The sequence below is a fragment of the Hyperolius riggenbachi genome, chromosome 4 (assembly GCF_040937935.1).
Source record: "Hyperolius riggenbachi isolate aHypRig1 chromosome 4, aHypRig1.pri, whole genome shotgun sequence".
In the NCBI taxonomy this organism is placed as follows: Eukaryota; Metazoa; Chordata; class Amphibia; order Anura; family Hyperoliidae; genus Hyperolius; species Hyperolius riggenbachi.
This window is the reverse complement of record NC_090649.1, coordinates 193,337,918-193,362,701: the sequence shown is the minus strand read 5'-3', so window position 1 is coordinate 193,362,701 and position 24,784 is coordinate 193,337,918. Positions and strand designations below refer to the sequence as shown.

Sequence of the window (24,784 nt, the reverse complement as noted above, 5' to 3'; positions counted from 1 at the left end):
GAAAAATCCTGCATTCTTTCATGTGAAATTTTAATATGTTGTAATAAACTGAATAAATGAAATGATTTGATTTGATTCAATTTCTACCTACCATTGTTCTTGACAAAAATTTTGAATGAGCTTTCCCCTTTAAGGTCCCTAATAGCCCTTTAAAAAGATTAGCATTTTATGAGGGACAGAAGGAGATACCTCACATAATTAAATACTTTAATAATAGACCAATTGGCCATTATTATTGGGGCATTTTGATTCAAACTCAGATGTAATAGCAGCTGTCCACAGCCTTAAAGGAGATTCATACTCCTTTCCCTGCCCTTATAGTTGCACAAATCCCCATCCACCTTCCACTTGCCACGCTGTACACTTGTGTTTTAAGGGTACAGTGGGTGAGAACTTATGTGGACAGGGCAGAGAAGAGTTAAATATTTGTAAGTGAATTAACAAGAAATACAGCGACATATTTAAAAATATAACACCTTATTTATTATTTCATCAGTATAAAAACAAAAACACAGCAGCATGTATGTGCCACATACGACTTTGTTCACATTAAAAAATTTCTCATTTTGTAATGCATTTGCTATCTGAAATGTTAAGTCACAGAATGATATAGTTTGTGTGATACAGCATATTAAAATATTAAAAGGTTAGAATGCCTTACAGATTTATAAGGTTTCCTACCAGGCAACCTAAATAAGCACTGCATCCCCATTCTGTAATTTTCCAGATAACCATATTTATCGGATTACATGATTGTAATGTTTACAAGGGAATGTCTTTTTTCTCTGGCAATCAAAATAAGGAATGCATTCTGACCTGATAACATTTCCATATCAGTAGTAATTCCGATTATTGCAGATGCTTAATTTGACTAGCTTAAAGGAACACTATGGATTAACATGTTTTTAAACTGGGATGGGAAACAGATAGTTGGTTAAGCGTTCCTAACTACTGCTGTATACAATTCACTGTTTATCTCTTTATTTACTGTTATCCCATTCCTTTCACAATTCACTGACTGGTCATGGTGATCAGTGAATGATGAGGGGAAAGGGGAATCCATCTCCCTACATCTGTTAAACCTGTGTGTACTTTATACCTTTAGCAGATGACAGGTCTCACTAGCTTAACAGCAGCTGCTTGTCTCTCTGAATGACTGAGTTGTCTGCTCTGAGAGCAGAGGAAATGTATCTTGTTATGTGCAGCATAAACATTTGTAATTGTGTGTAAAACCTGATACCCAGGCTATTCATACTAAAAGATCTTTTTGCTTTCAAATAAAAATACTCTGTAGTCTCATATGCAAAGAACAGCACTGGCTGTGTAACATTGAAGCACAGACACTCCATCTTGCTAATGATTTGTTCCAATGTAGCTACATCCTACACACAACCAATTACAACTTTTGCCTCTGATATTTAACATGAAAAGTAGAAAAATGCTTACACAGCTTCTTAGACATTATTTGTACATTGTCATTTTAGAACACTTGGTCATTGATAGTGTTCCTTTAAAGCCACACATGAAACAATTCTGAGATTGCAATTTGCTGGTGACCATTCACTGCTTCTCAGTTATTACACATTCATCGCTTTCAAAAGCTGGATTGCTGTATACTTTTTCATTTGTATGTCTGAGGACTGGTTTTGTGCAATATGTCCGGTTTATAGGTGGCCAGTTCTGATCCATCTCTACTGCTCTGATGGTTTTTCTGTACTGACTCTTTGACTTGTAGTTGATCATTTTTTTCATTAGCAGCCAAAGCTTTCTGTTCTCTATGATAAATTCCTAATAAAACACAAAAATAATGTTAAAGACATATATTAAGGGATAAAACCACTTTGTTAAAAAAAATACATGAAATGTATTATGCCTTCCCGACCATACTGTAATTTTGTTTTAGTTAAAAAATTATGTTTCTTAGTGACATATTCTCTAACTAATGGTAAAGATGCTGTATGCAGACAATGTGCAAGTACCTAGTAAACTGTAACAAGAGGTACATTTGAATCCTGGGAATAATGGACATGTTATCAGGTACAGTAATTTGACAAAATCCATGGTGGCAGTCTTCATAAAGCTATGGATTACTGTGTATAGAGTTGGAAGTATCAACAGGATTATGACCTAAACTGTAGTATAGTAAAACAACCACAAGATGTCACTGTGTGTAAAATGTGATGATGATATCTATGATATTGTTATTTCCTGTAGTCTCTCTGTGTTCCTCTCTGTGTTCTTTGTAAGCGGCATTTCCTGATGGTGGTGTATGATTTATATCTGCAAGTTTTTCTCCAGTAAAGAGTTCTAAATTGTCATACTGGGTGCCTATCTACGTGTACAGACCAATCTGCTCCATCACATAGTATATTACTGACTATTGTAAAACATTATACTGTGTTTATTTAAACCTTTTAAAATAATTTTGTCTGTAATATGCTGCATGAAATCAATATACAACTTACCTCTGCTAAGACTGATACAGCAAATGTGATGACCAGTATGATAAATAAAGTGATTCTCCAAGATATTGGTACACACACAAGCTGGAAAGGAAAGCAAACAGAATTGAGTTATGTTTCCCTTTTGTGACCATTGGCATATCAAAAACATCGCTTTAGGGGTTTGTTAGGTAATTCACATGAACTGATTTTTTATTAGCATTTAAAACATTTCTGAATTAAAAATTAGATCAAAAATAGAAACCTCATTAGAAGAAATCCTCTGAATAGTCCAGAAGCTTTTCCAAATTTTCTGATACCCCACTGTCCCTCTTAACAAAAGGACAGCATTTTGGTCACTGAGTATTTTTCCCCTCTGAAAGCCCACCTTTGTTCTATATTACACCAAAGCACAACACTGGCTTTACTGGAATTAGTACTCAGAGGCACCTACTGTGAAAGCTCCAGTTGCAGCAGACCACTGAACAGCCACTCAGTTCCTGTCACCATTGACCTCAATAGGGATGGTCAGAAATTTCTGTCGGAATCAAAATATCCAATTTTCCAATTGAAAATAGGGTTTCTGATCAGAAAATCGGAACTCAGTAATCACCATTCTGTAATCGGATTTCCGAGGAAGTCTGATTTACCACAACAAGGTAGTTTTAGCACAATCAGAGAACGTAAAAGCTTTGGACCAATCGGAGAATGCAGAATTTTTCAGTGAAAATTAAATTGCTGTGGAAATTATAGACCAATCACAAGTCTCAGATACTACAGAGTATTTTTTGAGTCTTCTGATTGGCCTAAAGTATTTGTGGCGGTTTCTGATTTTCATGGTAAATCACCGCATTCTCAGTTTGGTCCAATTATATCACGTATTTCTGAATTTCCATAATTCAGAAAATTTGAGAAATTCTGTAGTATTGGTACAATCAGAGAATGTGGTGTTTTACTGCGAAAATCGGAACACCACAAAAATTTGAGGCCAATCAGAAGACTCAAAAATATTCAGTAGTATCCAAGTCTTTTGATTGGCATTTTCTGATTGGTCCAATGCTTCTGAGTCAGAAGTATTTAGCCAATTAGAGTACCTATTCAGAAGTTTCAGAAAGTCAGAAATCGGAATCGGAACTCGGATTATCATCAGTATGCCGTGGTATTGGTAATCAATATTTTCGGAAAGTGGAATTTCCGTGGAATCTGAAAACAGCATTTCCAACCATCTCTAGACCTCAATAGAGTTTAGATTTGGGATATACAATGGCCTGAATTTTGGGCCCGGTTCTGGTGAACTGCTCTCTAACCAAACTGCAACCAATTCAACCAGCACTACTAAAGCAAGTTTAGAAACTTAAAAAAAACAGCATTAGATATGAAAAGGGATTATAAAGTGTAATTATTTCTTACATTGGAGTCAAACCTTTATACCAGTATATACTGTATCCACATAATACCAATATTACCAATAAAGCACCAATGAATCCAAATCAGGAGCTGAAGATGAGGCTCCTAAGGTCGGTTATGTGGTCTAGGAATCCCACAATCGCTGAGGTAATAAGCTAAGCTAATTCATGAAAAGGGATTTGTGGCTCAAGCTCCTCTTTGAAAACGTGCTGGTATTGCTTAGCAAAAAAAGCTTGCTAATTAACTTGACCTGCTTACCTCCATTACACTGTAAATGCCGTCGATGTCAGCAAATAGAAGGAAAATGCAAACTCCAATCTGGCCTGTCAGCACTGCAGCAAATGTATCTAATAACAGAAAAATAATTATTTTACAAAATGTTTTTCATTACTGTATAGCACATATTACACAGTAACCTTAATAAATGTATAATAGTAAAAATTCTGATTAAATGTGACTGTGGTGCATTGCCTTTTAGTGACTACTTTCATTCTGCTATCATGAAGTTTCTCCCCATCTTAACAGCAGAAGACATCAGCACAATCAGTTGATATTTCAATCAGTGCATAATCTGAGTTCTGGATGACTAAAGCAAAACTATTTTATTTGTTCAGGTATGGCAGACATTAGTTGGTTAGGTACTGGAAAAGGTTCACTGCTAAGGTTAGCAAACGTTTCATTTTTTGTTATTAAGCAGTACACTAACATGCATGAGACTTAAGTTCACAAGTGTGGTGAGCCTTTATATTCATATCAGATTCACAATACTTTACTGATAAGTCCCTCGCCATTCTCCTCCACCACCTACAGCCTCCGCAATCGAGCCCGGTAACTACCGGAGTCGGGGGCTTGCTGCTCATGCCCAGCCACTTGCGCGTGCCCCATCGCGCTCCCTTGGCCGGTAGAGTTCTGCATTTGTGCAGTACTGGGCTGGATTGTGGAGGCTGCAGGCAGCGGAGGAGCACAGCCAGGGACTAATCAGCGTGAAGGGGGTTGGAGGAAGCCTTAGGTATGTATACAACTTTTTTCTTCTTCTTCTCAGGTACACTTCAAGGAATTCCTTGTCATAATACTTTGACAATCACCGACTAATTACCACTGATCAGCAAATAACGATTGTGATGTTTAAACCTGGTACACACTTTCATTTTTGATTAGCCAATTATTGAGCAATTTTCCCACCATTCATGTAGTATAAGAGCTTACATACAAAATCTGTTGTTAGTATTAAAAATCTATTGGCCCTCATTCTACATGGAGGTGGTAAAATTGGGCAATAAAAATTGAAGGTATGTTCTATACATTTTTCTTGTAGCACAGTGTTTTGTTTTTTTTAGAATACTTACAATTAGTGTAAATTGCTTTTCGGAATGGTTTGCCCTTGGAGAACACAAATGCCATAATTATGCAGTGAATAGTAGTCAGTGGCCACAGAGTGGTTGTCTCATAGGTCTTATGGCTCACATTCAGTACGCCCCCTGGTCGTGCTGGACTCATGGTACTGTTAGAGGGCGTAGTGGCATTCACATCACTGGCATTCCCAAAGATGCAAGTGCTAAAAAATAAGATACATTTTAAATCATACTGTTCAATACAGATTTCACTTCAATATATGCATTTTCAGTAGAACATGGAAGCAACATGTATTTAAGAAATAAAAATGATTACCTGCATATCGTTGCTCTTTATCCTATGAGTCATCTGCAAAGCATGACCCCACTAACATGTACTGTGGGAGCCCCATGCAGAATAAGCATTAAACAGCATGCTGCAGAACCACATTTACCTCCTTCCCACATCATGTGACTGCAGTAACTGTGCTGGATTTAGAAGATGCAGAAATTTGTATAAGTGTCATGAGAAGCTGTGGAGGTATACAGTGATTATGCATGCTCTGCAATGCCTATTCTGCATGGGGGCTGATGGGTCCAAAGTACAAATAAGGGTTGACACATGAGGTTCTATATAATCCTGTGTAACTCATGTATTAGCTTATTTTTTTGAATCTCTAGTTTCAGACTTAAAATACTCCGATCACTCATGAGCAATACCCATATTACCCAAATGTCACCTAATCTGATTACTAAAGGCAAGTCTGCAAATAATGTTTTCTGCATGTTGCTGTTTTCACACTATGGGCTTGATTCACTAAACCATGATAACTCATATCATGTCCGTTTTCATGCACATTTTCACGTGATTATGAATTTGCCCGCACAATCGACAATTTTTGTGCGCAAACGTGAATTTTCGTGATTGCGCGTGAAGATTCGCAATTACGCGCAAATGTGAAAATGCATGTGAAAACGGCCATGATATGAGTTATCACGGTTTAGTAAATCAAGCCCTATGTCCGATGAGCTGGATTAATATTCAGCAGATAAGTAATGCAGAATGTGCTAATTCTTCCTTAAGGACTTTTTCACATACGAACACTGCACTTGTGTCTCTTGTGTTACAATGTGGTGGTGCATGTCTTTATAAAGTTTAGATGCCCAACTCTACAACAAAGTCTAAGCTGTGGAAGTGACATCATCCATATGGCATCTCTCTGTTAAGAAAATCCACCATAAGCATTAAAATAGCCTCCTAGATTCATGCAATTGCAGAGGGGGGCGTAGAGGCTGTTGGGGCCTGCTCCTCCTCCCTCTCCATACCTGCCTTCAGATTGGCTGTGTACTATTAACCTGCTTTAAATGCAAGTCACATGATCAGAAGTTGGTGAATGGCAGCAGAGAATGTGTGGCTGTGATGTAGGGAGGAGACCTGCAGAACTAGAAGCAGGTAAGTATTACACTGTTCCCTGCACTACTCTGCAATGGATCGGGGCAAATTGTGTGCGAGGGGGCAGAAGTCATTTGTGTGAATGGGCCCTAAGCCTATATGCACCTTATACAGTAAAGATATACATTTCTTATTTTCTGAGTGCTACACATCATGCAGGTTCTTTCTTACCTGTCAGGATTTTCAGAATACCAGGGTTGCTGCTGGACAACAATAAATCCATAGACCTGCATGGCTGTAGTGAAGAGTACATGAAGCACTACTGAGAACAGGAGAGGAGGTGACATGAGCTGCGCTGGAGGCCGGTACGGTGCAAGTTTAGGATATGCATGGTTTAAACTCACTGTAAAAGTAAAAACACATATATTTGATCAACTAAAATGGTAATAGTGTAAAATAAATATTAATCTTTACTGAATGTTATTCAGTTTTTACGTTTTTGAGACACAACTCCAAACAAACACATTGTTTTTTCATTATTTTCAATTTGGTACTATGCTGTTATTATTATGTTTCTTTTTTTTTTATAACCGTCATTATGCTTTGTGTGAATACCGTAATCTTTGTATGTTTAATTTGTATATATTTTTTAATCAGTTAAAAGTATAATTTTACCATATGTTATTACTAATTCTGTTTCTATGTATGCATTACTAATGATTAATTATTGTATGTGTATATTATTATTATTGTTCTATAAATAATATTATTAATGTATACAGTGGCAACATATGGTATTGTGTATTGCTTGTTTGTGCCAAAAACATTTATCTGGAATTCCTGGAAAAGTGATATATATATATATATATATATATATATATATATATATATATATATATATATATATATATATATATATATGTATATATATATATATATATATATTGGATGGATGGATAGATAGATAGATAGATAGATAGATAGATAGATAGTATTAGGATTACTGGTAATACAACTGAGCTTCTCATACAAGAATAATCATTTACAGATTATTCTGCAGTCCGCATTGTATTGAGTTACGTTTTTATGCACTGGCATGAATAAAAGATTCAGTTCTTCTCAGTCCATGATGTTAAGGAAATATTGATATTTTGTAATCCAAGCTTAACTGATTTTAATATTGAATTTTACAATGCTATAATGTTGCATATGTTTTATTTGTAGCTGTGACAGTTTTTTAGAATTCTGTTGCTGTCACATAATTAAGATTAATGTGAGAATAACCATTAAATGCAATGATATTAAAATTAATGTTCAGATTCAGCTGATAATTCATGCTAATGTGTAGATCTGTTTGAGGTATGCCCTAATGGTGTATACATAGTGCACAGGCCTCAGGCAAAACTAAATACTTATCATGATGAGGAGTCTCAGTTTGGTTGGGGGCCAATCACACCCCAAAGATCATCCAAATGCAAACAATTACAAAAGGACTCTACCCTTGCAGTATGGATTTCCAATTTTCACTTTATTTTGTATATATAATTGCAGTTACATAACAGACAACCAGCACCACATTCTGGGCAGGTTACTGTTTATCAAGTGCTTGCCAAAGGGATACCTGCCAGAAACATTGTGCTGGTTGTGTGATATGAAACCACAATTATATGTGCAAAATAAAGTGAAAAGTTTAAATTCATACTGCAAAGGTAGAGTCCTTTGGGAATTGTTTGCATTTGGATGTCCTGATGCTGGTGGTCATATTAAGACTACATGCTCAGAACTGGGAAAAGATTTTGAGCTACTTCTTCACGGCAAATGTTGCTGCACGTGATAGACTAATTACATTGGAATTCCTCCATGGGAGCTATATCTTTCCTGCCAGATTGCGGAAGTTCAAACAAAAAACAGATGTCAACAGGCAGGTACAGACTTTTTCCACATGTCCACGACAGTACCCAAATATTGCCCACTATTAAACTCTAAACACTATGCTGAAAGCATACAAAAAAACACTATTTATGCTTGTTGAAGAGAGCTATAAGTTAAGTTTTGTATAGCTCTATAGCTCTCTACAACAAGCATAAAAAGTGTTTTGTATTGCCCACTATTGGCAGCAAATTCACACAGAAACATAACGATTATTTAACCATCCTGGCGGTATGGATGAGCTCAGTCTGATATCTCTGGCCCTGCTGGGCCGATTTACTTCAAATAAACTGCGCCATACGCAGCTAGCACTTTGCCAGCTGCGTGTGGCCTCGCACACAGCGGCGGAAGAGGCCCCCCCGCCAGAGCCCTGCGCTGCCCGGACCAAACACTTTTGGGCAGCGTAAAGGGCTGATCGGAGGCGTCTGATGTCGCCATGGCGACGGGGTAAGCCTAACAACTTGTGATCGCCGAAAGCGATCAGAAGGGCGCACAAGTGGGCTTTCATGCTGCCAACTTTCAGTTGGCAGCATGAAAAAAAAAATAACAAGAAAAAAACCCTGCCACCGCCACCCTTGCAATTTAAATAGAACGTCAGGGTGGTTAAATTTAGCTACCCACAATGCTTTTTAGGTAACATTGCATATGACGGTCTATCCTCACATAAAATGCAAGCATTCAGAGCTCTTGTCGCCTATGCACACAAGATGATAGTGTTAAAATGGATAGTGTTAAACCAGGGGCTGCCACCCAGGAAAAAAAACTGTGCATCGCATGTCCATAGGGAACTGGCTGTAATTAAGCGTGTACACTAAACAAAAATAGCACAAAAAATTCTAAAGAATTTGGTCTAAGTGGTTTTCTTTTTATAAGCTGAAGTTAAAAAAAAATAACATATGTAACTGTGTTGATGCAAGTATGAAGGTATGGATCTCAAGGGGGGAGGGGGGAAACATGACTAGAGCTTATATAAGGTCCCAAACACTGAGTATGAATGTTACCAGGACTGTTGTTTATGTTGCAGCAATTGCTTCCTACTGAAATGTTTACTATGTTTTTCTGAAAAACCCAAAAAAAAGTACTTACAAAGGAAAAAACAAACCCAAACTAAAACTACATGTTCTTTTATAAGATTGTTAGCATTTATGAAAATGAAACAAATAGATGAAGCCCATACTTTGAAAAGGTTAATCTTGGTGAGAGGAGGGTTTCCAGGACAGTGGCGTAGCTGGAGATTATGGGACCCCATAGCAACATTTCCATGGGAACATCAGATCTAGGCACTCTTGAGCAATGCTAACCTATGGATAGGAGTTGACTAGGCAATTTACATTCCCATGCAATGTAAACTGTGTATAGTCCATGGGCACTGAGACAAAGAGGGTGGAGTAAGAAAGCAGAGTAAATAGTGAGCACATCAACTACTACCTGGGCCCTCTCTGCTCCAGGGCCTCATAGCAGCTGCTATGGCTGCTATGGCTATTGCTACGCCCCTGTTCCAGGAATATTTGAAACATCAAATTAGAAATTTTTAGATATGATCTCTAGAAAACATGTGCTTGGCTCCTGAAAATCAGCCACAAGAAATACTTTCTAGAAGGAAAATGTGTATGAATGGTTTTGGAGTCTATACAAAAAGGGATGAAGGCTTTGTTAAACTGTAATGCTTCTTACTTGTTAAGCAGACTACAATTGTTACAGCAACATCTTGAGCAAGCATCTGATAATTTGACAAAATATTCAATTCCTGAAAAAGAAGAATAAATGAATGGATGTTTTTTATTCAGTTATATCTTACAATATTAGTACTTAAAGATGACCTCTTATTACTTATACGAGAACATAAAAAATATAGATAGATACCCATTCTTACTATAATTATCCTTATTTTAGCATCAGGAAAGCTTCATATAAGTTATAACTATATACTTTGTTGGTATGTAACCCCACTGCACCAGTAATGTTTGGCCTAGGCTATGATGTCAGGCAGTCTTCTGCCCTCAGAGCACTCTGGGAGATCAACTGACATTACTAACTTTACAGATGGGGAAAAAACCATCCTACAGTGATTCACCTTGTCAGAGGTAAATATGTCGGCACCAGTGATAAATGTAGTAATGTAAATCAGGGGTAGGTATGGACAAACATTGAATAAATAATGTATAACAGTACTGTTCCTTTTACAGTGTTTGTAGTTTATCACTTTTAATGTACATAACTAAGATATACTGTACATATTTCACTACTCTGGCAGTGCAAAAATTGAAGCCTCAGTAGTGTTACCCTGTGGGAGCTAGAAAAAACAAAACTAGATTACAGAACTTTGGTCCTAGCACAGAAGAGAAGAGCTGACAAGAACAGAAGACCAGACCACACACATCACTATGCTGTGAAAATGGTAGCTGAATGGCAGTGCTAAACTAGTCAGTGCTAAACTAGTCAGAATTAGCCATGCTATGTGGTATTGTTTAATGTTGACTTTATTTGTACTCCTTCAAAATCCATCTTCAATTTTGCTGTGTATGTTTTATGTGTTAGTAAAGGTGTTCCTTGCAGTTGCATGAACTGGTATTAGCATCCTTTGGACTCCTAACAAAATCTCAACAATGCTCAGAGCTGAACATGGGTTCCCCACTTTTCCATGTCTCAGCTTCATATCATGCTCACCATAAATAGGGTGAATGGAGTTACCAAAGTACATACCGTAGTGAGATTCACTGTCACAATTCATAACAGTGAATGCTAGTAGTAGACATTGTAATGACAATGGTTCCCAATTCAATCATTGTACAACGAGAAGTGACAGGGAAATTCACCTGATCTTCATATTCAGGAGTGATGCATCATGGGAAATCACACACTCACTTAAAGCAGAATTATCACAAGTACCTTCTGTTTTAATAAGGAAAATTATACTCTACATTGCTATTTATTAGGAGGATTTTTCTGTCTATTTTAGACCCTGATACTTTGCTAGTGGTTCTGGGTCACCATGAACTTTCTATGGATTAAACACTGGAGTAACCCATTCATCTTATCAATAATAATAATAATATGATTTAAGAATAGTACATTGATTGTTGGATCATTGGATCACTTCATCAATTTACATCTGTTACTAATTCATTTTTTATTGTATTAAAAACACGGCCAGTATTAATAAAGGAGTCACTGTGAACCACTCCCACAGGTGTTCACAGGCTTATTAAGGACAGGAGTTTCATCATTTCACTAAGCTTTTGGGCAGAAGTTGCACATAAACAATTCAAAATAAATAAATACAAAGAATAAAATAATGTAAAATAAATTACCCAGAAGAGTAGCAACAGGCAAATGAACTGAATCATGGCATAGAGGGTCATGTACTTGAAGACACAGAAAGATGTAATCAATGCAGCTCTCCCTTCCCTAAGAAGGAAAATGCAAAGAGTTAAAGATGATTATGAAACCTTTTTAAATTGTACCGTGTAATGTAATGAAATATAATAGAAGAACACCAAAGAACAAGAATTGGTCTTTTTTGCTGATTCTTGGACAGAGTAGTCTCTGTCCTTATAGGGCATTCTCATAATTGTCTTTATTTTCAAAAGCATTTACTGAACAGCAGTTGCTCAGTCCAACCGTCAAATTAGTGTGTAAATGAGTATGTGTGCACAACCACATACATGCAATTTAAATTTTACAATTGCTCACAGTAGTGGCCCTCCAATAAGGTAGATATAACATTTGTACATTTCATTACTGGAACAGTAACTGTCTGTTTGAAATGACTGCCTCTTTGTGTAATATATGAATAGAAACACTGAATAATGTAATTCCCATAAATGAATACTTGACATACTTGATAAGTTCTGGGATACAGTTGATGTTTGGAGTCCGAGATGTAAAAGGAGAAGCCACGGATGCTTCTTGTTCAGATAGAGATATGCCAGCATGGGCCACCTTCAGTGCCTAAAAGATAATAATAATTATAGTATTTTTATATAAATAATACTGATAAGTGAAAGTATCAATATCAATGACTGTGTGGAGAAGACTCTATACTGAGAAGCAGCACTTGACTAAGACAGATTTAAAAAAATACTAATATAAAATAAAATGGAAGTGATCAGCTTTGCAATACTGACCAGCCATTGCAGTTTGTGTGTCATCAGTCGTCACTTCACTTTAAGATTGTTTTAAATGACTTTATCCACGATAATGTTTTTATTTTAATGGTTACAGAATAGTCTCAATAAAGGTGTTTAGTCAAATAAAGTCAGTAGAAAATTAGAACCTCAGTTGAGATTTCAATAAAAAATTGCTCAGGAGACAAAAAAAACCGATCCATTGTTTATGGGAAGGAGCAAGAGGGAGATCAAGAATTCCATATTTTGTATTATTATTATTTTATTATTATTATGATTATTTTGAGTATTACAATTTGAGCTGCTGCAGTGGTTTTATATATATTGTATATTGCAAGGTGGTCTAATGATCTGCTACAATTACTAATAGCTATCAGTGGCAATAGTTCGCCTTCATTTAAATGCTGTTTTAGGGATGGATTGGCTTGGAAACTTAAGCAAACGCTGCATTTGAAAGAAGAGACCTTTTTTTCCTCATAATTTGCAATAAATGAGGATATTTGTTAGGCATACTTACTCCGCAGTCATTGGCACCATCACCGCACATGCACACGTAGTAACTGTTGGAAATAGAAGAATTAAAGTCAAAGTCATTCCATATGCAATCAAGCCCTTAATATGTTGTTTTACCAAATAAAGAAGAAATGTGTGAAAAGTATAATCAGCAATACAGATATTGAATGTGTATCCTCAAGAAGTTATAATTAGCATTGAGTTGATTACGCCACGGGTACTCATATTCATATGACGCTAACAGTGTTGAAGATAGCATCATTCACAATTTGAAAGGAGAACACATGAAGCATCTGCTATGTATTTATTTTCTATGATAACAATTGTAGTACGAGTGGCAGCTATACACTGCAGCTCTCAGATACAGAAGTGTTTTTAAAGAAGTGCGCACAGCAACTGCATATTAGGGATCATGCCTTGAACCCATTAGCAGCTTCAATAGAGTTATCTCGTTTGAGATAAGTGCACTGCTTTTGACCCCAGTCGACAGAACTCGTTTTGCTATAAATTCTTGGATTGCTTTCATCTCTTTCTGCTAGTAGAAAATATAGAAACTGAAAACAGAACTCTTCTGTTATTGTCTCACACTGCCCCGTAGTGACACGTGGCCATAAATACAGATTACAGCAGTGCTTATTATTAGCAGGGAAATGTGACAAATAAAGAAATAAAAAATGTGCAAAATTAAATTGGCCTGTAGCACTTGGAAGCCTCTAAAAAAATGAGTGGCTAAAGGGTTAAAAAGTGTAATGATCTGTTCTGCTGTCTGCACAGGCAGGCAGCTTTTTGACCATTTTTCAGGTCCTTATGCTGCAGGTCCCTGGAAAGGAGACCTGTCTTCACTCTGCAAGTTCCAGACTTGCTGTTCTGGTGAGTGATTTGCATTCACTTATCTGGCTATTGATAGCTCTGCCTCTCTTGAAGGCTTGCAGTATAAATACCATTTCCTCCCAGAATTCCATGCTGGTCATAAAGGTTTGCTTCTGTTGGACTTACCTTGAGTTACAGCCCCTCTGCAAATTGTTTGCTAAATATTGTCTTAGAGTAGTTATCTTTTGGCGTGCACTAGCATTCTTTCTAGCGCAGTCAGGTTGTTTATTATCTGTATTGCCTAGTTTTGTCTTATCTGTTGCGATTGCACTTTCTCCAGCGGCGGCTGAAAGTGAATCGCTTTGTCTGTTTGGATCGCATTCGCCCTAGCGGTAGAGGTGGTGGAACTTTCTGTATTCTATCTTGGAGTGTAAGCTGGAGCAGCGGTTGCTACTGGTTGCTCCATCTGTCTGTCTGTTAGGATCGCTTTTGCCCTCGCGGTTGAGGTGGTGGATCTCTCGGTACTCTGTCTTGGAGTGTAGCCAGAGCAGTGGTTGCTACTGGTTACTCCTTCTGTCTGTCTTGTCCGGAATGAACGCTTGCTGTTGTCTGGGTGAGGCAACCGATTAGCAAGCGTTCACGTTTTTTGTTGGTTTTCCTTTTTCGTGTTTCATTTGTTAGTCAGGGTTGGTACACTTTGTCGCTGTTGCGCTTAACGTGCGGTGACCGTGGGTTGCACACACTTTGTCGCCATTGCGCTTAACGTGTGGTGACCGCGTGTAGCTAGTCCTGTCTGTTCTTTCGTGTTGGATTATAGTTTGTAATTGGTTCTGTCTTTATTCTTCCTATGATCTATCTTTACTCAGTCTTGTGTCTCTATTAGCAATCGCCATTCTTGCGATTGCTTTCTCACTTGGTCTTCGCTGTTGTATGTCAACCATCGCCGGGTGGTGACTAGATTGGTGGACATACATACATTCTGTCTCTGTGCTCACTCTCTCTCTCTCGAGAGAGAGGCTATCTTGCTCTGTATTGCTTCAATTCGTACAATCTACATCTTGCATCTGTGGTTGTACAGAGACTGAGATCCTCTGTACTCCACAGCTCCATCTGCCGGTTGGAATTCCTCTCTACAGGTGCATTGCACCAAAGCTGGGTTCCCTTTTCCAAGCGTTTGTGGAGGGTTTCCACAGTGTCAGCGCACATGTTGCGCGCTGACCTTGGAGCTAATTCCACATTCGTGACAAAAAGAAATTTTATTATAAGTTTTTCTGGGAATGTAATTCTACTGCTGTAAGATTACTGTCTGTTGCAATAAATATATATGAAAATAATTCTTGAGTCCTTTTTTCACCAGCTAATCAATTTTTTAAAGTTGCTAGTATCATTAAAATGTTAAAAAAAAACGTACTCTAGTTTTTGGAACTCCTCTATCAGGCTGGATTTTTGTCCAGGTGACATTCTTGCAAATATAGCCCCATTCACAAGAAGCTGCAATAAGAGAAATACAAATTTGTGATAAGTATATTATTATTATTATTATTATTGATTAATAAAGCACCAACATATTCCTTGGCACTGTGCAAAGTAAGACTCAAACATGGGGTATAAAATAATATGAACAATGGTATACACCCATATACAAAATAGAGAGTTGGACACAATACAGAATTGGTACAAAATACAGAATTGGAAATTATAGTGACATGAATGCGAGGAGGTGATTCTAGAGGAGGACAATATAAGGTCATGTGCAGATCTGAGATTGTGGTTAGGTTGGTATCTGGAAACTAGTGAGGAGATGTACAAAGGAGAAAGATTGTGGAGAGACTTATACGTTAATTTATTAGTTAAGAGTTTGAACTGGATCTTCTGGTTAATTGGTAGCCAATGAAGAGCTTATAAGAAACTTCATTTAAATATTCCAATTAAGACATTGTTGGGAAAAAAAGTATCATTATGTCAACCATGATTAGAAAAATGATCAGCAGATTAGATCTGAAATGGAGAAAAATCATGCATAAGTCCAAAAGAAAGATTTGTCTTCTCTCGCAGTCGCAAATTCGGGATGCTCTGTTTCTTTTTCTAGATCTCTATCAACTATCCAAATGGAAACACCATTCAGTGTGGTATGACTTCTCACCAAATGCATATGTTAAATAGATGTGATTGAGGAGGAAATACTGCATTAATCAGGAATTTAAATACCTAGATCAGTCTCCTACTTGTAATGCATATGATACATGTATTGCAGCTGTATGGATAGATGTACAGCTGCAGGCAAGCACAGCTATGAAAAAATGAACGTAGTGGTGCTTAAAATGTAGTTGTGCTTTGCCCCTTGCATATAATCCTCTTAGCAGTAAAAGGATTTATCCTGAAAATTACAAAATACAAATGTTGCACATTTCAGCAAAACTAATGTCGATGTGTTCTGAACAACTACTGTGCATTTTTATTTGAATAAGCAAATCAAATCTGAGTTTTGGTATTTTAAATTATAGAGTTTTTTATGTTACCAGTCCTTCAATTACTTTTTTTTACTTTCCCTTGTTTCTTTTTACATCCACAACTCTTGATTGTTACTGAAGCATATCGTATTATACTGACCAGTAGCATGCTTATTTCTGCAACATGGCAGAATATCAATTATTGTCAAGATAAAGCTTGTTTATCTATGTATTTTATGTTCCCACCTTCAGTTTTTAGTAAGTTCTTGGGAAAGAGCAAAGGAAAAAATGTTTTATTAGTTTTTAAAGGAAGCTTAGCACTTTGTAAATAAGAATTTTCAAACACTATTAAGTATACACTTTAATGTTTCTATCTTAAATCCCGAAGCAAGAACTTACAATGTTTTAAAGGCTTCCTTTTATCAAGGTATTAAAGTACTGAAATGATTGATGGAATCCAAATTCAAAATATATCTTTTCTCTGGAGAAAAGAATATACAGTATATTCTAGCGTATAAAATTAATTTTTAACCCTTGAAAATTTTCTGAAAATTCAAGGGTCGTCTAATATGCCGGGTCTCATTGATGCCGGGTGATACACCCTATGATACACCCTATCCTTTTACAGACTCTCAGATCTCGCTGCTGAGGACTGTAGTGAAGCGGCACAGGGGCACATGTGCGAGATCTGGGAGGCAGAGAAGGAGGTAAATAGGATACAAGGGTGGACCAGATGGGTAAAAGAGGCGTGTTTTACAGTGGTGTGAAAAACTATTTGCCCCCTTCCTGATTTCTTATTCTTTTGCATGTTTGTCACACTTAAATGTTTCTGCTCATCAAAAACCGTTAACTATTAGTCACAGATAACATAATTTAACACAAAATGCAGTTTTAAATTATGGTTTTTATTATTTAGTGAGAAAAAAAACTCCAAATCTACATGGACCTGTGTGAAAAAGTGATTGCCCCCCCTTGTTAAAAAATAACTTAACTGTGGTTTATCACACCTGAGTTCAATTTCTGTAGTCACCCCCAGGCCTGATTACTGCCACACCTGTTTCAATCAAGAAATCACTTAAATATGAGCTATCTGACACAGAGAAGTAGACCAAAAGCACCTCAAAAGTTAGACATCATGCCAAGATCCAAAGAAATTCAGGAACAAATGAGAACAAAAGTAATTGAGATCTATCAGTCTGGTAAAGGTTATTAAGCCATTTCTAAAGCTTTGGGACTCCAGCGAACCACAGTGAGAGCCATTATCCACAAATGGCAAAACATGGAACAGTGATAAACCTTCCTAGGAGTGGCCGGCCGACCAAAATTACCCCAAGAGCGCAGAGAAAACTCATCCGAGAGGCCACAAAAGACCCCAGGACAACATCTAAAGAACTGCAGACCTCACTTGCCTCAGTTAAGGTCAGTGTTCACGACTGCACCATAAGAAAGAGACTGGGCAAAAACGGCCTGCATGGCAGATATCCAAGGCAGAAACCACTTTTAAGCAAAAAGAACATTAAGGCTCGTCTCAATTTTGCTAAAAAGCATCTCAATGATTGCCAAGACTTTTGGGAAAATACCTTGTGGACCGACGAGACAAAAGTTGAACTTTTTGGAAGGTGCGTTTCCTGTTACATCTGGCGTAGAAGTAACACAGCATTTCAGCAAAAGAACGTCATACCAACAGTAAAATATGGTGGTGGTAGTGTGATGGTCTGGGGTTGTTTTGCTGCTTCAGGACCTGGAAGGCTTGCTGTTATAGATGGAACCATAAATTCTACTGTCTACCAAAAAATCCTGAAGGAGAATGTCCGGCCATCTGTTCCTCAACTCAAACTGAAGCAATCTTGGGTGCTGCAGCAGGACAATGACCCAAAACACACCAGCAAATCCACCTCTGAATGGCTGAAGAAAAACAAAATGAAGACTTTGCAGTGGCCTAGTCAAAGTCCTGACCTGAATCCTATTGAGATGTTGTGGCATGACCTTAAAAAGGTGGTTCATGCTAGAAAACCCTCAAATAAAGCTGAATTACAACAATTCTGCAAAGATGAGTAGGCCAAAATTCCTCCAGAGCGCTGTAAAAGACTCGTTGCAAGTTATCGCAAATGCTTGATTGCAGTTATTGCTGCTAAAGGTGGCCCAACCAGTTACTAGGTTCAGGGGGCAATTTCTTTTTCACACAGGGCCATGTAGGTTTTGAGTTTTTTTTCTCACTAAATATTAAAAACCATCATTTAAAACTGCATTTTGTGTTCAATTATGTTATCTTTGACTAATAGTTAACGGTTTTTGATGAGCAGAAACATTTAAGTGTGACAAACATGCAAAAGAATAAGAAATCAAGAAGGGGGCAAATAGTTTTTCACACCACTGTATGTGCACAGTGCAATTCTTCCATACCTCTCTGATAAACAAGAAAACAAGGAGAGCTGACCGATCCACTTAAGGAGAGGGAGAGTTGACCAATCCAACCAGTCAATCCCCTGTGTAGTGTTATATACTGGGTACCACATAGAGTACAGCACCAGTATCTGTTCATACATAGCACCAGTATAGGATTTTTTAAAATTTTTATTTGGTGTGCATTGGAAGAGGGGTAGTCTTTTATGGCGAGCATATCCCAAACTCTATATTTTAACTGGAAAAGTTGGGGGGGTCGTCTTATACGACCAGTCATCTTATACGCCGGAATATACGGGTAATTGTTTTCAGATTATGCATCTTATTTTGCAAATAACTTACTTTTGGTATTAAAGACTGAAAATGTTGCAGCACCACTTCATATGTCTTTCCACTCATGGCAAAATGGTAATCACCTCGAGCTTCTTCTAAAACCATTCTTCCTTCAATATCAATATTTATGGTTGGACGTGCCTAGGAAACAAAGTGAGTCATATAGCTGAACAGTCTGAACATAGTGACTTCACATTTCTCGATAACATCTAACCAAGGAAAACAAGAAAAAAACATACATTTGTGTCACTGGGAGCTTCTTCATCACTCTCAACCAGTTGCCAGGAAATCTTTGCAGACTTCAGTCCAGATGGCTCTTCAGCGTCTACAAGAATTATGCTGCTGTTCTCAGGAACTAAGCCTGATGTTTTTGCTACTGTAATGGCTGTCTGTAAATTATCACCTGTAAAAAATGGCACAACCACACATTTTATATATTTTCTATTTCTGGTATTTTGCCTATTTTACTTATATTGCTTAATGTTTTCTTAGGTAATGAGCAGAAATCTATTTTCACATTTCAGTCCAGTGTACTCCAAAACTTATTTCACCACCAGTATGACCAGAGTGTATAAGGATTTACCATTGATACAAGCAGTGTGCATACATTCATTTTCTACACGCTTATTTTCGTCTAAAATAAATAGCACTAATTCTGGTTATTAAACTTCATACAAACAAAAGCCTAACCTAAAAGCTGAAAAACATGCCAAACATTAATCTTTAATTCCAGCTTCACCATAACCCCCTTGGATGTATTGCTGAGTGTAGTATGGGGTTACTTTTCATTGCAAATAGCGGTAATCCTGAGCTGGGAGAGGGGCATGTGCAGAGTGTGCAGTGGAGCTCTACAATCACTTCAGCAGGGGTCAACTGCGGTCTGATTCTTTCCAGACAAAACTTTGCACAACTTTTAGATGATAAAATCTGGAAAGAATTAGGCTACCAAGGAGGTTAACACTATGTTTGAAATTATCTGTAGCCCATCACTAGCTGTGACAGCTCTGACAACATTAGCTTGCATTTTTACTATAGCCTTAGTACTTTCAATAAGGAAACCTTAGCACCTGCCTCAATTTTTACAGAAACATAACGTGAAATTATCCTAAGTACTAACCTAAGCAAATTTTTCTATTTAACACCAAGCAAAATACCTACAAGAACAGGAACCCTCACATTAACTTTGTCTAGCCCCAGCCCAACCGGTTCTTTTTAATTCTTAAACTGCTAATACTTGCCAACTGGCATCTGCGGTATGAATATTAAAGTCTTTATGGTGCCACACCAAGGTCAACTGAGGCTTACTGGTAATATCACTGATGTGATTTTGTAACACTGACATGAACTATTGCTTCAAGTGAAGTGTGATTTTATTGATAGCTTGACTAATGAAAATGCACACGTTTATAGCCTGTATTTACTCAGTAAATTTACTTAAAGTGGTCTGAAACTCTGACGTAACATTCAATAAAAATGTGTTTTCCTTCTTTTTATTACTCATACAGTTATCATATTTGCTTTTGTGCACACCTAATATTGTCTGTTTACAAATTACACATTTCCAAAGTGTAGTTTATCGTGCCTTAAAAGCTGTCATTGCATTTTATTCAAATTGCTTTTTATTATACATTAACATCTTTTAATGAGCTATTCTGAAGTGTGTGTGTGTGTGTGTGTGTGTGTGTGTGTGTGTGTGTGTGTGTGTGTGTGTGTGTGTGTGTGTGTGTGTGTGTGTGTGTGTGAAGCACAGAGAGCTTCACAGAGAGCTCCTTTTCACCTGTTACACTGTTTTTACACACATTATAACGACATTGGAATGTAAACAAAGATAATGTTATTTATAGTTTGGATGCGGATTTAAAGCTGAATTGCAGGACAGAGTACTTTGTTTAACTATTTCAGTAATGTTCTGCTAAAAAAATTCTGGAATAGCAGCTTTCAAGCTGTGAGGAATCTTTTAGAGCAAAGTAGAAATGCTGGGTTTTAGACCACTTTAAGTAATGGAGTGTTACCTCTGATCTACTGACCTTTAGCAGCATATCACATAAGGCTACAAGAAAATCATCAATTTGTAGTAACCATAGCATAACTCAAAAATGCATAACATTTATCATAGTATGTATATTTATTGCCCATAAATGTAATATATGAATTCCATGGTAGCAGGAAAAAAAGGCGCCAGCAGCTAGAAGACAAACAGGGCACTGCCATAGACTCTAATTCGTTAACTCTTTATCATTATTCATCATTACCGAGATTTCGTTATCCAGCCGCACCAATTTGTTATCCAGCTGGGCCCTTTTTTTTTCTGGCTTTCTTTTTCATGCACCCAATTCCATACCTAAAACTACAGTTATTGAAATGCCTATAGCTTACCAGTGATCATGACTGTCCTGATGTTGGCAGCACTCAGTTCTTGAAGAACAGGTTTGGTTTCAGGTTTCAATCTGTTTTCCAATATAAGTAAGCCAAGGAATTCTAGGTCTGATTCAATATCCTCCCTGAAATAAAGCAATGTTAGATTATTTTTGACTGGCTCTGTGTATCTTTTTCTTTTAGTAATTCATTTTGGCACCATAATAATATGAATAATGTAATAATGTATTTATTTTTGTAGGTGTGTTTGTTTAAGCAAATGACAAATACACTTCCAAGAGAAATGATTGCATCAAATTATATTATTAACACATTATTAATACTTGCTTAGCACTTATAGGTATTCATCTTAATTAATGTAAACAAAGAACTACTGGTTAAAACAGAATACTCTAATATCTATTTTTTCTAAGTGACAGATTGGCATCCCGTTAAAGTGACCTTTTAGTTAAAGGGATATGGAGGTTGGCATACATATCTCTGTTAAAAAATGTCAAGTGCCTCGTCAAGTCTTTCAGCTTCAGACATGCCTTAATCACACACCTGAAACAAGCATGCAGAGAGTGTAATCAGACTTTAGTCAGAAAACCTGATCTGCATACTTGTTCTGGGTTTGTGACTAGCACCAAAGGATAAGCAGAGCAGGCAACTGACGTTGTTTAAAAGGAAATAAATATGGCAGCTTCCATAATGCTCTCACTACTAGGACACTTTAAACACTCTGATACCTATGTAATTTTGTACTGTTCAGCAGCAGCTAATGACACTCAGAATACTGTACCTATTAAAGATGCCATCACATTTCATTGTGGTTTCATCAAGGACTTTATAGGCCAGACCAATAACACGAAATCCTTTCATGGTGTAATACTGAAGTTCACTAGAAAAACCCTTGGGAACTGTATGAAACACAAAAAGGAACTTGTCAGTAGAAGCACCCAAATGGCAATTCAAGTTCATAATGCATGGCACGGCCTAGCTCAGGTACTTCCCATAAAATCTCCTGCAGCAACAGACCACTACTGTATTTCAAAGGGGTTATAATGCTCTTTGAGGAGCAGCTTGACAAAGAGGGTCATAACTCCCTCAAAAAAGCGCTCTGTCACTGCAGGTGTTTTTATTGTTTTATGTATGACTCCTGAATAAAGAGCTTTAAATTACATTATGATTCAGCAGTGCTGGACCCTTGCTATAATTACATTGAAATACAAAAAGGAACATGCTGCTTGTGTATGCACTCTGTGCATAGTACAATTTCTCCATTCAGAATGCTAGCTACACAGGTCAAGATGGTTAGCCAATCAATAATATTTTTGATATATTTTATGCATATTTAAAATGATAGAGGTCTCCATAAAATTTAGAATTTTAAAGAAAAATTTCGTTTTTATTAGCCTGTGTTTGAGAAAAGATTACATCTTTAACCCTCTCAGAACTAGATTGTTCTGGCCCGTCTTTTCCTTATTTTTACACGGTGATTACTGTGATTAGCTCAGCATAAATACAGGGTCATGAGCCAAAGAATTTATCCACCAAAGCGGTGCGCATCATTATTATTATTATTCTAACCTCCTTTTCTTACCTGAACCAACAATCAACATGTCACTGCAATCAAAGTGGACTTGGAGGTTGTGATACAATTATGCCTATAGCACTGCGTTAACTATGATTTTATTGATGGCAATCAGCCATTGCATCTTGCAAACAGGTTTAGCACATCTATTGTTTGTCAGCAGGTGGCAATGTTGCAACTGAATGGTAAGCATTACCTAGTAACACTAGAATACATGACTTTTTCATATTAACTAAAATGAAGGATATCATAAGACTGATCTGTCGTGTTGTCAGTTTTCAATTTGTTTTATGGAATTAATGAGCTTCTTGATGCATCTGCCCTAATTGTTGTGCTGGAGACTTCACTAATGTTCCTTATTCATCTATAGTCTATTTTCTTCATTTTCTTAGTAATTCTTACTCAGGAATCAAACTCAGAGGGATTGTAAATGAAATCTCCTTAATTTCTAAAAGCTAAAATGCTCTACAAAAAACAATATTGCTGAGGCTGAACTTAAATTGGAAGTAGACATTTGACAGAAATGTTCAGCTACAAGACCTGAGATTTGTGACATGTCACTCATTCAATCACATGCAGCCATTGGGCCATATGCAATTCACTTTTTCTCCTGAGTTTTCTCCTAGGAGATAATTTTTCATCTTCAATTTAAGTTAACTTATTAGCACTTTGCAATGGAAAAAGTACCAAAAAGTAGGTGAAAAAGTACTGTTAAAATTATTTTAAATATTTGTTTGCTTGCTGGTGGTGTAAAAGGTATTTTATTTACAAGTTGTGAAAATATCACCTAGGAGAAAAAACAGGAGAAAAAATGAATTGCATATGGCCCATTGACCTCAATTCACTAAGCTTATCTCCTGTCTTTAATAACGTTTCTAGAGTTATCACCATGGTGATAAGGCATGTAGTATTCAGGAAACATTTTACCTCATGCAAACCTAAAGTTAACGCTTCTGTCTTTAAGTTAAGGTGGGATCTCTAAAGTTAACTCTTCAATCCTTAAAACAACTCCAGAATTCTGAAAATAACTACAGAGGAAGTAACTTAACTACAGAGGAGGTAACTTAAGGTATGGAGAGATAAGATAACTCTCTCACTGTGTGGAGGTAAGTTTATCTTGCCTTATTATCTCCATGATCTTAGTAAATGGAGGCCATTGTTGAAAAGCTGTTGCACAGAGAGTAAGTGAGAGCTTTCTGACCAGAAAGCAGATCTAGCTCATGTTTGGTGCACATTACTGTCTGTGTACAAATTTCAGTTAACGGGAAAGTGTCTGCTAAATTGCAAGCAGTAGGGAGTCTGGGGCTTCTCTGATCTCAGGTGTGGCAATATTAATGCCATCAAACTGAATGCTTAGTCATGAGGTTGGTTGGCATCTCTAGTAGAGGTCACTATATTTTGCCTTACTATGCAGCCTCATTCTGGATTCTATTTTGATGTATGTTCTTAGTAGCTCTATTATGGATTGAAATTAACACCAAACATGTTCCCAACTGTGTTCAGTTTAACTCAGAAATTACATGTGATTGAGACCCAGCATATGATGCTCGCTGGTGGAAGAGGGTTAGTGAACGAGATACCCTCCTCTGTGTCGTGGTCACATGTCATATCATGTGATCAGGACCCAGAAGGAGATGTCAGCATTGCAGTGCCATAAGTGGAGGAAGAGTAGAGAAAGAGGGGATCCCATCCAGCTTC

General features: G+C 37.1%; 1 protein-coding gene across 1 annotated transcript in view; it reads right to left on the bottom strand.

Moving 5' to 3' along the window:
- Positions 1-460: 460 nt before the first annotated feature.
- LOC137571673 (probable cation-transporting ATPase 13A4) overlaps positions 461-24,784 on the bottom strand; it is a 51,324-nt gene continuing 27,000 nt past the window's right edge. The window contains exons 17-30 of the mRNA XM_068281170.1: positions 22,295-22,412; positions 21,514-21,638; positions 19,377-19,540; positions 19,147-19,278; positions 15,363-15,442; positions 13,146-13,188; positions 12,343-12,452; positions 11,813-11,909; positions 10,176-10,248; positions 6,804-6,975; positions 5,195-5,403; positions 4,107-4,195; positions 2,466-2,546; positions 461-1,788 (exon numbers count right to left, since the gene is read on the bottom strand). Of these exons, the coding sequence (XP_068137271.1) occupies positions 1,561-1,788; positions 2,466-2,546; positions 4,107-4,195; positions 5,195-5,403; positions 6,804-6,975; positions 10,176-10,248; positions 11,813-11,909; positions 12,343-12,452; positions 13,146-13,188; positions 15,363-15,442; positions 19,147-19,278; positions 19,377-19,540; positions 21,514-21,638; positions 22,295-22,412 (1,721 nt within the window). The 3' untranslated portion in view covers positions 461-1,560. The remainder of the gene's footprint in view (positions 1,789-2,465; positions 2,547-4,106; positions 4,196-5,194; positions 5,404-6,803; positions 6,976-10,175; positions 10,249-11,812; positions 11,910-12,342; positions 12,453-13,145; positions 13,189-15,362; positions 15,443-19,146; positions 19,279-19,376; positions 19,541-21,513; positions 21,639-22,294; positions 22,413-24,784) is intronic.